General features: G+C 40.2%; 1 protein-coding gene across 1 annotated transcript; it reads left to right on the top strand.

Moving 5' to 3' along the window:
• The first annotated feature begins 13796 nt into the window (after window positions 1–13796).
• Window positions 13797–15071, top strand: LOC125189909 (GATA zinc finger domain-containing protein 14-like). Its single transcript, XM_048087129.1, has 3 exons — window positions 13797–13916; window positions 14001–14471; window positions 14562–15071. The coding sequence occupies exons 1-3, from the start codon at window positions 13797–13799 to the stop codon at window positions 15069–15071; spliced, it is 1101 nt and encodes a 366-aa protein (XP_047943086.1).
• The last annotated feature ends 1778 nt before the right edge of the window (window positions 15072–16849 follow it).

The raw sequence follows: 16849 nt of genomic DNA, 5'->3' as shown, positions 1-16849 counted from the left end.
TTACAGGTATTTCTTTTATTATTTTAGGGTATAAAATATGTTCATAGATCTCTACGTGTAGGTATATTACGGCATCTTGGCACCAAATTACTCAACTCATGCACCGAAAAGGTGCAGAATAGTGCAAAAGTAGGCACAGAATTGGGTGTTGCTCTATTAACGTTCTCGAATCTGCTGACATCAGTTCCATGTTATAATACTTTTATACTCTCATTGTTTTAACGTAGTCCGGTCGTAATTATTTTTGGGTTGTTCCACTCAAATCATTTTCTTTTATAGAAAAAAAAACAACAAATTAATTTTTATTATTTTATTATATTTCCTACTTTAATAGTAATGTGGATCCTCATGTAATGATCCATTAATAGCTTGCCCTACATTTGTCAATTATATATTCCATTCGTCCCGACTAAGATGACAAAACATTTTCTTTTAAGTTTTTCTCTACTAAGATGACTCATTTTTATTTTTGGTAAATTTCTCTCTCCAATTAATACACTTAATCACTTCTCCAATTAAATTATAAACTTCTTTTTCTCTCCATTTAATACTTCCACATACCATTTCTCTCTCCAATTAACCACTTTAACCAACAATTCCAAAAATCTCTTGCCGACAAAGAAATGTGTTATCTTAGCCGGAACGGAGGGTATGATCATCAATTAACATAGTAAAATCTTTACATTGTCACATTTATGACTCAGTCAAAATCTTTCTTTTACTGGTCACGATTCCAATACTTTCCACGTCTCCCACTGAGAGTCTTCCGATAGGGACTAAGGCAGCAAAGAGAAAAGTGAGGGGAAGGTTCTGTTTGTAAACATTCATATCTTTTTAAGTTTGAGATTAGTGTAAATGGTTATAGTAAATTCATATTTGACGTGACATTTTCACTAAAATGGGTTTAAATTTAGTGTAAATAGTTTGAGATGCTCTTGGACAATCTCCAACCATTTTCACCAAACTCCAACCCACTTTTCAGTAAATGTCACATCCAATAGTAATTTTACTTTAATCATTTACGTCAAATTTAAAAGTATATTTTAGATTTACTTAGTTTTAATACTTATTCAATCATACATAATATTTTAATCAAATGACAAATTATCATTAATTAAGTTTGAGATTAGTGTAAATGGTTAGTATAAAATTCATAATTGATGTGACATTTACAATAAAATGGATTTAAGTTAAGTGTCAATAGTTGGAGATGCCCTTAAACAATCTCCAACCATTTTCACCAAACTCAAACCCAGTTTGCAATAAATGTCATATCAAATAGTAATTTTATTCTAATTATTTACATAAAACTCAAAAATATATTTCATATTCACTTAGTTTTAATACTTATTCAGTCATACATAATATTTTATTCAAATGACAAATTACCCCACAACAATTTATCATTAATGATTTTATCAATATGAAATTATTATTTTTAAAAATAGATAATTAGAATAAAATTCAGAGTAAATTTAAGTAGTAATACCAAAATAAATTAATTTATAATAAACAATAATTTCAATCTGATTCTTTTAGCCCACTATGAAACAAACTCATCTTAAGCTTATTAAATAAATAAAACTAATCCAGCCCAGTAAATCCAAAAACTAGTTTTTCAATCATTTAACCATAATATATAGATGGAGGATGAGGCACCGTTTTTTTCTTCCTGGTCGCTACTTTTACACTCTGCACTAGTTTTTACAATAATAATTAAAAAGTATATTGTGAAATGATTGTACAAATAGCTTACACTTACACTGTCTCAAGGGATGTCCCACTCTCCTTTCAATTTTGTCTTACAAAAGATACTCTTTTACGGTTTGATAAAAGATACTCTTTTACGGTTTGTAAAGTAGAAGAAAGGGAAAAAAAATAGTTGAAATTATATAATAAATAGTGGGACTCGTAAATGATAAAAGTGAAAAACAAAAAAAATTACTATAAATGGATATGAACTATTTCTAGGGAGTGGATTCCCTGTAGTGGGAAAATCCACATCACCGCCTGCGGTGCACTAAATGCGCACATATGTTCTTCAAACAACATGCAATTAGTTAGTACTACTACAATTTCATTTTATTCATTTACTACACTTCTCTTGTTATATTAACAATTGTCACGACCGCGCCTTGCTAAGGATAGCATTGCTCGATAAATCTTGACTAGGGGAGAGAATTAAGAAGAGGGGATAGAAAGGGGACGAAAGAATTAACGAAAAGACACACAAGCACTTCTTCATAAGATAAGAGAGGTTCACAAGACAACGAAGGATCATAAAATCAAGAATGTTTATCAAAGGTCACTCAGTACTAGACATTGTTCTTACGACCCATATATTACAAAATACTACTATCGTGCACAGCGGAAGGAGTTGCACTCACACGGTCATGTGTATGAAGACACATGCCTGATACGCTCGAATTTGGCACTATTTTGAGACCATTATTTGGTCCGTTTTTGATGTCAAAGTCACTCTATACGTCCATTATTTGTATATTTTATCTATTTTGGTATTTTGACGTGTTTTGTGAGAAATGTGCATAATTGAGTCGAAAAAGGGAGTCAAAACACAAAGTCTGGAAATCTGGAGTCAGACGGCGACCGACGACCGCCACGAAGTTGTACGGCGACCGCCGGCACCTGGCGGTCAGAGCAATGCAGCGGCCCGCCTCGGAAAAATTACACTTGGAAGAGAGTCTCGCCCGCGACCGCCGAAAATCGTGCGGCAGTCCGCCGCCGAAGGAACATAGACTCGAACTCCAACGCGGCGACCGCCGGCCAAGGTGCGGCGGCCTGCCGGAGAAAGGCGGCGAATCCGATTAGCCCTAGATCTGCTCCAAGATTTACCATATTTTGAAGATCTTTTCCTTCTACAATGAGGATTGGCTTTCCCCTATAAATAGGCCCTCAAGCTTCATCAACCATAGAGCTTCTTTTTGCAAAATAATTCACAGAGATCAAAAGCTAGAGTACTTCAATTGCGCAAGGAGTTGGAGAAGGATTTCAAGAACATCAAGAACGACAAGGATTCAACCTACGAGTTTTATTAGCTTTAGTTTTATGTTCAAATTGTCTTCCCTTCAATCTATGTGTTTAGCTTATTCCATTATGTGTAACTAAACTCATAGGATTCTAGGGATGTGTTAGTAACGACTTTGGTTATACAATTCTTTTTTCTATTTAATATCCGTTTTTTTTTACTTTGTTTCTTCCCTAAGTTAATCTTGATGCTTCATGATTGAGTGACACAATCGTGTATGATTTAATATAGTTTGCTTCATAACTGTGAGAGATTTCTAGCGAGTTAGATCCACTTAGTAGACGCTACAGTTAGCTTCCCTTAAAACGACACTGTTAATTGAGAGTGAGGACTTTTCAAGGGTCTTAGGAGCTTTATGGAGTTACGTGTTAGGATTGACAACCCTAATCTTGTAATCAACGTTTGCATCGCATGAGCATAAGCTAGGTGACTCGTCCTATCAAAGTAATAACTGTGCTAGAGTATTTTAGTTTGGAATTTGTATAACCATAACTGTGAACGCACATCCCTGGAATTCCCTTATCTCTATCATTTATCTCTGTGTTTTGATTGCATCTAGTTGTTATTTGTTTTCAAATCTTTTTAGTTTTCAAAAGTTTCCAAAATTCTCTTGTTCTTCCAGATAGTAATTGAGTTTTAGTAGAAGATAGACTTTGTGTTTGCCTTCCCCGTGTTCGATATCCGGTACTGACATTTAGCTATACTATATATACTCTGTATACTTGCAGGTTTATTTAGTGCTAAAAAATAGTGCATCAATGCCACGAAAGATCTACAAAAGAGATGAGACAACCACCAACTCCTCTCAGCCACCATTTCATCACTTGCTCAACCTGCACATTTAGAAATACATGCAGGGCTGAGTACGGGGTACTCAGTGAACACAATGCCGAAAGATACACATATATAAGAAATTGTTATTATCATGCCATCACAGTAACACGCGGGGGTTTTTCTTAAAGGCCCGAGCTTACTAAGTTCATTTTCATAAAGTTCGTCTGATCAGACTAAGTTCATTCCAGCAATCCGCCATATCTGATGGTTCATTCTGTGTCGGGAAGGTGGCCACCTTCCACGATCACATTGACCGACCAACCCTTACTATGACTCACGGTCCATTCCTTTTGTGCACGCTCCTCGAATAGGAACTTGGTCCTATTGGAGCCGAATTCGTTTCATTCATTCATTTGGCATCGCCAAACAGATAGGCATCATAAAACAAACAAATTATGGCACGATAACATTTTTAAAAAAATAAGTGCGATTTTATCAAACAAAAATCATTTCATATATTTGATAATTTTATCAAACAAAAAAAATAAATGCTACAAAAGCTTGGCCTTGGAAATTAAACTCCGCGAACACGCCCTTCTTGAAAGAGTATAATGATTTAAATTAGTCTTATGAACATCATAAGGTGCATGACATGAAATGATCCTAAATGGAGTATGCATCCTATGTTCGGTTTCGATCAAGATAACTTCATTCCATTAAACTTATGGCTCTTTAATTTATAAGAGACCTTAAAAGTAATTAATAATTATTTGGGAGAGAGTTCATGTAGTTCCTATCTTTCTAGCTTCAAGAAATTTCATAACTAAGGAAGGTAACATAGTAATTAATCATAAGATTAATTATTTAAAAGCTTCAAATAATTCAAGTAATATTATCCCAAAATCTAGAGATAAAATCTATTTCCTCACTTAGGCTCCAAAACTCAAAATTCTCCATTTCCTCTAAATTTTTGGCCCAATATTGAATAATTTAAGAGACTATTCTACAAAATTCAATTGGCCCAAAGGGGAGGCCCAAAAGTTAAAGTCAAAGAAACCCTAACATTTTGACAAAATTCAAAATAGAAGAGGAAAGAAGTGGGCGCCTCTTTCTCCCCCCTTCACCTCACTCTCGTCTCTCTCTCTCTCGTCAATCTCTACCAGTGGTCTTGGCGTCGCCGGCCCTCGGTCGCGTCCTCCTCCCTCCTCTCTCTCTATACCGGTCTCTCCCTCTCTGCCTCTCTTTCTCTCTCGGCCGACGGAGCTCGGCTGCCTCCCGGAGAAGAAACTCCGTCGCCGGCGACCGCCCATCACCGGATCTCCACCATCCTCGTCCACTTTCAGGTAGGTTTTCTTTACTTAAACTCACGATTAAACATACACACATATTCCTTACTCTTAGTTCGATTTCAGGCACCGATTCGTCGAGTGAGGGGAGAAGGGTGCAGCGGGGTTCTTTCGGGCAGCGGTGTGCGTCGTGGATGGCTGCCGGAGACAGCAGCAGCGGCGGCTGCCGCCCCGTGACAGCAGCAGCGGCGCCTTTCGGTAGCTTGGTGTCCATCGGTGCGCTCTTAAAAGCTAAGTTCTTTATCTCTCTGTTATCTAATTTCCATCCTGAGTTCCTTCTCATTGGGGCAGTGGCTATGGTTGGTTATTATTTAGTGTTGAGATAGACGATGAAAGCTTGGTGTTGTTGGCACTTGCTCTAGAATTCTAGCATAAGGATGATTTAGAAACAAATACTCTATGTTGCTAGATTTTTGTTATGAAAACACATTGAATACATTTGGTTTTAAGTTAGTTTAAGAGAGAAGCCATGTCCATGTATAATAAGAGCTTTTCAATGGTATTGACTAAGAGTCCTATGTTCAAAGTCTAAGTTGAGCATGAAAATTGTGAGAAAAGCTTGGTCTAGCAATGTTGATAAAGATGAGAATAATTGGATGAATTTTACTACATGATGTGATGAAAAGCAAATGTGAAGTAAAGCTTAGGAAATCAAATGGTTAAGGATAATTACCTTAAGAAAAAAAAGGAATGTAGTGTGCAGAGAATAAATCCTTCTTCTTCAAGCACTTACTAGCATCATTTCTTGAAAGAATTTTGTTTAGAGATTTTGGATGGTGAAACAAAAGGATAGATCATGAAATGATGTGGTATTTATAGAGGAATGATGCATGGTTTTACATGGTTAGAGCATCCACAGTAGGGGCCCCGCCGCGGCTAAGCCGCGCCTGTCTACTGTGGCGAAAGAGGCTGCCCCGGAGGTGGACGGTTTTGTGGGGCGGAAGGGCTTTCGCCCCGAATGCGTCGAGGAGAGAGAAATGCGGCGGCGGCGGCAGCTATCTATTTCACGGCGAAACCGCCGCGGCGGTCGCCGATTTACATTTTTTTTTAATTTCGGATTTTTAATTGTTTTTTTTGCTTATTTTTATAAATATCCCACCAATTTTCATTTTAGGGTTTTTCACTCCACACCCATTTTCACTCCATATCCAATTTTACTCTACAAAATTTATACAAAATGCACGAGAGAGACGAAGATTCACCCGCCACTGAAGAATTGGGATACGAATCCTATCCTTCTTTCCAACCATCTCAGCTGCGAGTCCCACTCCCCGGGGATCGAGTCCCAGTCCCCCTCCATTCCAGTCGTGGTCACCGACATTCCCGCCGTGGCAACAAACCCAATATCGGGGTCAGTCCTCGCATCAGAGGAATTTGGGTCGATCGACATTCGGGGATTATCGACCCACTATGGACTCGACCAACCATCCGCGTCCGGATACCCCTTCTCACTCTTTCCAGCGCACCCAGTCTCCTTTGTCTGATTTCGATAGATTCACATTGGAGCAGATGATGGGGCTGATGAGTCCGGGCCTACCGGACACCCCGCCGACGAGATGTTCCGGCGACAGCGGTGGGAGAGGAGGCGGAGGCGGCGACGGCGGGGGTGGGAGAGGCGGCAGCAACGGCGGTTGTGGGAGAGGCGGCGGCGACGGCGGTGCGGGGAGAGGCGGCGACCCGGGCAGCGACGAGGATGGCAGCGGCAGCGGCGGTAACGAGTCGGCAGTAGTGAGTCGGTCCGTGCACTACACCAAAGAGGAGTCGATTGCTGTGGCGAGGGCATGAGATGCCGTCACATCAGACCCCGTAGTTGGCACCAATCAGATCGAGATGGGCTTTTGGAAGCGCGTTCAAGCTGAGAGGCGCCAAATCGCGTGACGCGGAACAGATCCGAAAAAAGTTTGGGAGAATTCTGACACCCACCAGGAAGTTTGCGGGCATCTACGGAAACAACCTCATCAACGCTGAGAGTGGCCGCAACGAAGCCGATGTGAAGGCTCTGTCTGTGTCCCAATACAACGCGCTATGGATGCCTAAGTTCACCCACTGGGAGGAGTTTCTCGTTCTCGAGAACTGCCCGAAATTCAAGTCCATCTGTGCGGAGGAGACTGAAGCTCAAGGGGCGAAGTGCACTAGACGCAACAGAGCAGGGAACTACAGCAGCAGCAGCGGCTCACAATCAATCGACCTCAACGACGTCCAAACGGAGGAGCCCTCTGATACACACACTAGGCGCTCACGCCCTCCGGGACAAAAGGCCAGTATCCGCAGCGCCAAAATGCCTGCAAGTTCCTCCCGCTACTCGGCGGCCGCGTCTGGATCGCATAGCGCGCAGCTGCCTTCTGGAGCTCAGTCCGTGGGCCCTGGTCCCCATGTGGTCTTAAACAGGAACCTGAATGTGCAGTTGATGAAACAACTGCAAGAGAACTGCCGTTTCTACGAGTCCGCGACCGACCCAGTCACCAAGGCGATATACTATGAGCTCATGTGTAGGATCAGAGAGGACCTGGGGTGGTCTGGTTCAGCGGCGCCGGGGGCAGGGGCGACGCCGGGGGCGGCGGCGGCAGTGGGCGACGAAGAAGAGGCAGAGGATTCCGACTCCGCCACCGAGTAGATGGTCGAGTAGATGGTGGCGGTGTTTTTATTTGTTTTTATATGTTTTTTTTTATAAAATGTTTGTTGTACAATTTTCCGGTATCCATTTAATACAACGGATATTTGGTTTCATCGTTTTTTTTAATTTTATTATTATCTCGTTTTCTAATTATTTTTAGTCCGATAATTTTAATTCTTATTGAATTAAATTATAAATTCTAATTGAATTAAAATATACAAAGAATAAAAATAAAGTGAAATGTGGCTAACAAAAGTGTTCACTATTGCTGCGGAAACTATTTTTTGTGGCTGTGGACAAATAAAAAGTGGCTATGGACAAAAAACGTAAATGTGTCTAGCCAAAGTGTCCACCCTATTGTGGATGCTCTTAGAAGCTTGGTTCATAAAGAAAATGTATTGTCCAAGGGTCATAGACTTTTTGCCAAATGAGGTAAGTTGTCTTGTCAATCATTCCTTTTGCCTAAAATGGCAAGAATATTATGTCTCGTCGCTTAAAATGACGCACACTAAGTACACCCTTCGTTTGGAAAACGTGAGCCGTCGTTTGGTAGGCGTGTTTGATGTGATGTGATTTCGTCGATTGTCTCGTCTTGATTTAACACGCTTCTTATCCATTCATGTAGGTATCGGAGTTCAAGGTGTGACTATTTAGCGAGATCCGGAGACCGTGGAAAATATTTTTATATTTACTTTATTTCTACGTAAACGTTGAACTCAATGTAGAACATGTACGAACTTTTATTTGAAGCTCGGTCTTCACAAACAGACTTTTATTTGAGAATAGTACATCTATTGTAATAATACTATTTTCATGCACTTATTCAAAACTTTCTTCGCAACGATTAATCATGACGAGAAGTAAAAGAAATTAGGTGCGGAACTTATATATATATAGAGTCCTATTAACCACAAATCCACCCTTAAAGACCGAACTAGAGACCAAATTAGGACCACTTATTTTTCTTAATCTTATGGTTATAATTAATTTACAATTAATTTAATATTTTATTAAATAAAAACGTTTTTTTTTATTTTTTAGATTTTTTAGATTTTTATAATTTTTTATAATTTTTTTTTAATTTTTTTTATTCGATAAAAACTTGCTTGAGTAAATAATGAACTATATCCACTACATAATGAACTAAATGAATGTATGTTATGAACTTATTATTTCATTCCGTTGGTTTATTACTTCATTTATTCATGCTCTTACTTCATTCTATTAGTTTATTACTTTATTCCGTTAGTTTATTACTTCATTCAGTCATGCTATTACTTCATTCCATTAGTTTATTACTTCATAATGTGTTATGACATAATTATCTTTCAGTTGGGTTTAGGGTTATTACTTTATTCCGTCATTTATTACTTCATTCAGTCATGTTATTACTTCATTCCGTTAGTTTATTACTTCATTCAGTCATGTTATTGTTATGAGCTTATTACTTCATTCGGTCGTGCTATTACTTCATTCCGTTAGTTTATTACTTCATTCGGTCATGTTATTACTTCATTCCATTAGTTTATTACTTCATAATGTGTTATGACATAATTATCTTTCAGTTGGGTTTAGGGTTATTACTTCATTCAGTCATGTTATTACTTCATTCTATTAGTTTAGTACTTCATTCCGTTAGTTTATTACTTCATTCCATTAGTTTATTACTTCATTCAGTTATGTTATTACTTCATAATGTGTTATGACATAATTATCTTTCATTATATTAGTTGAAGTAAATTCAGTATATAATGAATGCGAAAAATTATTTCATAACATACATTCATTTAGTTTATTATGTAGTGAATATAGTTCATTATTTACTCCCGCAAGTTTTTATCGAATAAAAAAAAAAAAAAAAATTTAAATTTTTTTTTTACATTTTTTAAAAAAATAAATAAATTAGAAACGTTTTTATTTAATAAAATATTAAATTAATTCTAAATTAATCATAATCATAAGATAAAGAAAAATGAGTGGCCCAAATTTGGTCTCTAGTTCGGTCTTTAAGAAGGGTTCGACATTGATCACAACTCTATATATATATATATGTCCATGATCAATTGAGATTTTTTAGGCTAATGGAGAAATAAGATGCAATATCAGCCACTCATTTTTATTAAATGAGTGGTCCAGATTTTGCCACACAAAAAATATTTTTAGATTAATTTATTATGAAAGGGTATAATAGTAAATTCAATGAAAACAACCTCTATTGAAACAGTCTCCCGTGATTTCTCACCTCTCTACATTCTCTCTCTAAATCCCCTTCCTTCTCACCGCCTCCTCCGTGCTGAATCCGCCGTAGTTAATCGGAAAACCTTTGTCGTTGCAGCGGAGTTGTCGGCGATTGAAATCCTTATGGCCGACGTCGGAGAATCCGATTCCAACGAGAATCGAGTTGGATCCGCTTGCATTCATCTTCCTCTCAATGGATTTTCGCAGGTGGTACTGTAGAGACGCGATTCGTGCCTCCTTGGCATCGATCTCGGTCTGCATTTGCTTCATGGTGATCTCGTACGTCTTCATCAGCGACTAACGCTCTTGAATCTCCGCCAGCATGAGCGCCTCGTGCGGCGGCGACAAATCGATCTGTTGATTCACATAACGCTGCTTGAGATCGGAGCGCCTTCAGCTGGTCGACGACGGCTCGGTCCGCGGACCGAATGGCGTCGCGGTTGTACGGGATCCGAGCCAATTGGAGCGTTTTCCAATTAAGGTGGAGCTGTTGGCGATTGAGGTGGAGAAGGTGAGGAAGCCTTGATTTGCTCAAAGGCCAGACCACCGCTTCCACCGGAGGAAATTCCAAATTAAAGAAGAGGAATGTGAGTTTCTACTTTCTGATTATCGGATATTCTATTTGTAATTTCCTTTCTCGATTTTATGAATTCCACATTATGATTTGCCAGAAATAGATATAGAACTGTAGAAGTACATTAGTTTGTTAGTATTTGTTTGATTAGGAATTTCGTTACTTTGGGTGATGGAATTGAAAATTAAGTTAAATAATTTGGGGGAAATGTTGGAGATGAAGAGGACTAACTTGTGTTGACATTTGATATGCGCTATTGACATGTGTTGTATGATCATAATCCCAGAACTTGTGTCAAATAAAAAAAATAAGATAAAATAGTTGTTATATTTTAATTACAAATATTATTTTTGAGTTGTTGGCACCATATACGAGTTGTTGACAATCTATTGACATTTGATACGCAAGTTGTTGACATTTGATATTTTGACTATTGATATGTGAATTATAAGTGTTATTTTTTAGTTGTTGACATTTTAATACGAATTGTTGACATTTGATATCCTGGCTATTGATATGTGAATTATAAGTGTTATTTTTTAGTTGTTGACATTTTAAACGATTAGGTCTTTTTTTAAGGCTTGTGAAATCGAATTGGGGAAGATGCTTTTTTGTGTGTATTTTATCTAGGGGTTTGCGTTTTGCTGTTGGATACTTTTCGTTAATGATTGCTTGCTTATGCAATTTGTATAATTTGAGAGATGAATCTGATTGGATTGCAGTTACCATGATAATTCATTTGCAACTTCTAAGGCTCTGCATATAGCTAATAAGATCAATTCTTCATCAATATTCCATGTATTGGAAGCCTCTTTCTACCATCAGATACATTGTGAATCTCCTACATCAGTTCTTGATCTTATAATTCATGAAATCTTGTGTGTGGTTATTTTTTTCAAGCGCGGTTGTGTAGTATAAAGCTCGAATTACTTAGTTGAAGATTGCAATGCTGCATAACATGCTAACTGCACTTGAAATTGATTGATTGATTGATTGAAAATTAAAACATGAACTATTTTTTGGGAAGGTGACATTTAACAAGTCTAAAGCAGCTGTGAGGGAGCGTATAGTGGACTTCGCAGCAAAGACCCTTGGATCGTTGTCGTATTGTTATGCAGTCAAATCCGGCTTCAACGACATGAATTATATGTAAAACATTGTTGTTGACATGAATTATATGTAAAACGTTGTTGTTGACATGAATTATATGTAAAACGTTGTTGTTGACATAAATAATATAGATCGTTGACATGAAAATATTCGTTGTTGACATTAATTATTTGTAAAATGTTGTTGTTGACATAATAGTTGACATAAATAACGTTTGTTGTTGACATTGTGGTTGCCATAAATAACGTTTGTTGTTGACATAAATAATGTTTGATAAGTCGTATTCTAAGTCTTGGTTACTGGTCAGTATGTCGTGAAATGCATGTATTATCTACAAAACAGTTGCTCAAGTGTGCAGGATTAAAGGATCCAAGTCAGTAGGAGACGATTCAGGTGACGCAAGTGAAAAGGGCGCTAGAAGGGTGCAATACTGACCAGGATGCATGCCAGAGAAAAGGCTCGAGATGGAGAAGAAGGATAGCTGGGATGATCATTAACAAGGGCATAAAAGTCAAAACTTGAAGGAAGTCTACCCTAAAAGTAAGGGCAAACCTCCCTATAAAAGAAGCCACTTGGAGAGAGAGAAGGAGTTCGCCTTTAGAGTTGGTCCCTTAGAGTTCGAGAAAATCCAACCACCACACGTAGTTAGAATTCTATCTAGAAGATCAGTTCCTTCAGCATTGTCCAACCTGTCGTTCCTCGCCACAGCTATGGTCACTTGACGTCCAAGAATCTGCCGGAGAAGTCATCGATCCACCGTTCCAGCCAGTTGCCGTAGTAGTATAGCAGTATCATCGCCCGAAGTGGCCAAACAATCGTTATTTTGCTTTCTAGTTTAATCTTCACTTGTTTTCGTCGTTGGTTTTATTGCAAACACTCATCGTTGTTGCCTTTTGAAGCACTTTGTGAAGTTCCAACGCTTAAATTATGAAGTTTCTATTTCGTATGTCGCTTTGGTTCGAGTTTGCTTCATTCTGCCTAGGAAAATTAGATCTAGTTGTTGCTTTTAATTTCTAAGTGTTTTCTTACCTGGAGTTGTCGATCTGAAGTTGTAGTTATGTTTAGTCAAATTTTCGTGCATGAGTTTCTGTTCTGCGCTGTGATCACCGCCTTGCATGTTAGTCAGTAGAAGTAAAATTGCAGTTTCACCGTTTATTTTAAGTTTGAGCATTTTAATCAATGGATCTTGAGTTTGAGGTTATGAATCTGAAGTTTAGTTATGGTGTTTGTGTTCATCTGATTTTTGTTAATGCTTGGTGAAGAAGAAAACGTCAAAATCAACTTTAGTTTGGACCACTTTACTTTTAAGTTACTTTTGCTTTTGTTCCCTACTTTTCAGTTGTACTGTCCAGACCTGTCAGAGAGCCACCCAGCCACCAGATATGCCTTGTAGTCTAAATTTCCTCTTTTAGTAACTGTCTACTTTTCATATGCCTCTGAGACACCTTGTCCCCTATTTCCACGAACACCACCACATGCCTGTTATTTTCACACCCACTAGTCAGTAGAGTACCTCCTTTATTTCTTGCCTAGGTAAAATCTCAACCCAAGCGTGGTAGCTAACCAAAAACACCCAGGAAAGTCACCGCAGTTATCCAAACGTGTCCATCCTTGTGGGATTCAACCCTTACCTCCACTATACTAATCAGTAGAAGTGGGTTGAGGAAAATTGTTTAAAGCCAGGTCCCGGTTGTCGCACCAACGACTCAGCTGGGTCGGGAATCTCTTCCTGATCAGTTGGATACACTCCAAATTACATACGAAAACCGACCACCTAGAGACCGCCGGAGACCCTTCAAAATGGCGCCGTTGCCGGGGATGGATGGCGTTCATACCTGTTATTGTGTGTGATCTTTTTGGTGTACATACTGTTTATAATTTTCCTTTTCTTTTTGTTTTCAGTTTATGAGAAGTGGCTCGGCTCCTGGCCAGTGGAGACCAAGGTTACTTCCCCGAGGAACAATACTCGTTACCACTCGTTCTGGCCTGTCGACAACACTGTCCGACCTAGGCACGAGCAGCGACTAGGAGAAAGAAGATCTAGAGTACCAACTCCCGGAGCTCCCACCCCAACCAGTAAGAACACTAGTGAGAATGGCTGACCAAGGTGAGGACGATCCCGAGCTCGCAACACTTACCGCACATGCCGACGGAGATCCCCCACAAGCCATAGTGGTCACCCCAGGCCAGACCGCCTGTGATGTGAAACCCCACGTGATTGCAATCCTACCGACGTACTGTGGGAAGAGTTAAGAGGGACCATACGAATTCTTAAATGAGTTCTGCAAAATCTGTAAGGCGCAGAGGCGGCCAGCAGGAGCAAGCGAGGACGACTACAGACTGAAGGCCCTACCTTTTGTCCTAAAGGGAGAGGCCAACACTTGGTTCATGCGCCTGCCAGCCAACTCTATCAATACATGGGCCGATTTCAAGTCAGTTTTCCTAGCCGAGTTTTTCCCGTCTTCAAAGACAAGTGCATTGAAGAGGAAAATATCATGCATAAGGCAAGAATATGATGAAACCCTGAGCGAGTACTGGGAGAAGTACATGAGTCTTCTGGAGTCATGCCCCAACCATCGCATGAAGGAGATAGAGGTGCACCACACTTTCTATGAGGGGATGAACAAGGAAACCAAGGATCTGGCGAATTCATCATCTGGAGGCGATTTCACCCAGTTGAGAGTCAGTGAAGCCAAAAAGGTGTTACGCAAGCTGTTAAATGCGAAGAAGACGTACGACAACGCAAGGGATGGGTACAGCAGAGAAAGGGTAGCAAGTGCTTCGGCTACTGACCAGGAGGAGCGGATGGATTTGAAGATGGAGGAATTGAAGAAGGAATTGCTGACTGCAATCAAGCAGAACACTCCACCACCTTCTCCGACTGGAGGCAAAGAGGCCCCAGAACTACCATATGATCAGCCGGACAACTCGCCAGATGTGGAGCAAGCAAATGCCGCAGGATACTACAATTCCAACGACAATTGGATTCCGGGTAGGCAGAGGGATGCACCATGGAGGGACCACCAAAATTTCCGATGGGAAGATGGAAATCAGAATCAGAACCAAAATCAGGCTCCAAATCAACCCAACCCCCACCCGAACCAAAATTCCAACCGTGGCCCAACAAACCCTGACTACCAGTCTAACTGGGCAGGAAGAAATCAGCATCCTCAGAACCAAAACCCTCAAAACCAGAACCCGAACCCTGCCTATGTGCCACCCCATCAGCAAAACAACCAGAACCAAAACCAGAACCAATTTAACCCAGGGCCTCAACATAACAGCCACAACCAAAACCAAAATCAGTACCAGAACAACCACGACCAGTACAACCCTCCTGCCCAGTATAATCAGTACCCACATAACTAAAACCAACAAAATTTCTCGGGCTACTAGTCAAACCCACCACCCCAGTATAACCAGCACCAGGGCTCGAACCAATTCCATCACCCAAACAGGTCGAGGAGGTCTATGGAGGACATGATGGGAGAGATGCTTGCCTCGCAGCAAAGCAAAAAGCGACTTGCAGTCCAGTAATGAAACAATGCAAGGAATGCAAAGTGCCCAGAAGGAGCATAGGGCAAATATGGATATGATGAACAGGCAGTTGGCCCAGCTCGCTAACTCGGTGGGCGAAATGAAAGGGAACTCAGGGAAACTCCCATCTACAGTCCATGTACCTGAAAAGGCAAATGTGAGTAAGATTACACTGCGGTCCGGAACAGCCTATAATGGACCTCAACTCAAGAACCCTATTGGGGAATCTAGTAAGGAAAGGGTGCTGAGCGACACCATCTCAGCGGAAGAACTCAAGAGGCCTCTGCCTCAGATGGAGGATCCGTTCTTTCTAAACGAGAAGCCTACTGCGGAAGGAAAGGAGGGAGAAACACAACCTGGAAGAAGGAAAACCCTGTGGATTTCATGTCAATCTTTGGAAAGCTGGATGTCACCATACCATTCCTCCAAGCCGTGAGACTGCCCCCTCTGGGGAATTTTATAAAGGAGTTTATAGCCGGAAAGGCCCAGGAGGATGGAAAAATCATGGTGGAAGGAATAGCATCAGCCATTGTACAGGAGAAACTACCACCCAAGAGAGCCGACCCAGGTATGTTTACTTTACCCATAACAATTGGAGATGTGAAAATCGAGCATGCAATGTGTGATTTAGGAGCATCTATCAATGTTATGCCGTTATCCATTTATAATCGGTTAAAAGGGGTAAAATTGTCAAATACTAGGGTGTTGATCCAACTGGCTGATAGGTCATGTATAAATCCTGAGGGTGTGTTAGAAAATGTGTTGGTCAGGATACAAAACTTTACTTATCCCGCTGATTTTTATGTCATAAAAATGAGTGAACCAGAAGCTAGGGAGTCTAGCGGGATATTTTTAGGAAGACCATTTTTAAGAATGGCTAAGACAATTGTGGATATGGCTGAGGGGACAATCTGCCTTGACTTTAATGGTGAGTCTTTGACATCAATGAAGCCATGAAAAAACCAATAGATTCTGAAAATCTATGTTATGTTGATGTAATTGACCCCTTAGTCCAAGAATTTCTTGAGACCGAATTATTGCAGGAAAAGCTCCAAGCCTTGGATGTGTATGTCCAGGCTGATGTGGAAGCAGCTGCATGGTGTGATCTGATTAGTAGCCGAGGGTTGACTGACGAGGAGATCGAAGAAGCAATTATGGAATTTTGTCAGAAGTCGGAACTAGCGGGATTCGTAGAGGCCGCGCTACCGGCCAGTATGGAGGAAAAATCAGATGCTGAACAAGAGTAAGAGGAGGATTCAAAGAAGAACCCTCTACCTATAGACACACTACCCCCGCAAGTGGAGTTGAAAAAGTTGCCAGCGAACCTTAAGTATGCCTACCTCGGGGAGGAAGACTCGTTCCCTGTAATCATCAATAGCGGGCTGACTGAAGAGCAAGAGGCAAGACTACTAACTGTGCTGAGCAAAAACAAGAAGGCTATTGGATGGAGCCTTACGGACCTAGTAGGTATAAGCCCGGATGTCTGCATGCACCACATTAGGCTGGAGGATGGAGCCAAGGCACATAGAGATTCTCAAAGAAAGGTGAACCCAAACATGCGGGAAGAGATACTGAATGAAATCTTGAAGTTACTCTCACTGGGCATTATA

This window comes from Salvia hispanica, chromosome 5 (assembly GCF_023119035.1).
Source record: "Salvia hispanica cultivar TCC Black 2014 chromosome 5, UniMelb_Shisp_WGS_1.0, whole genome shotgun sequence".
Classification (NCBI taxonomy): domain Eukaryota; kingdom Viridiplantae; phylum Streptophyta; class Magnoliopsida; order Lamiales; family Lamiaceae; genus Salvia; species Salvia hispanica.
This window is presented reverse-complemented; position numbering and strand designations above follow the sequence as displayed.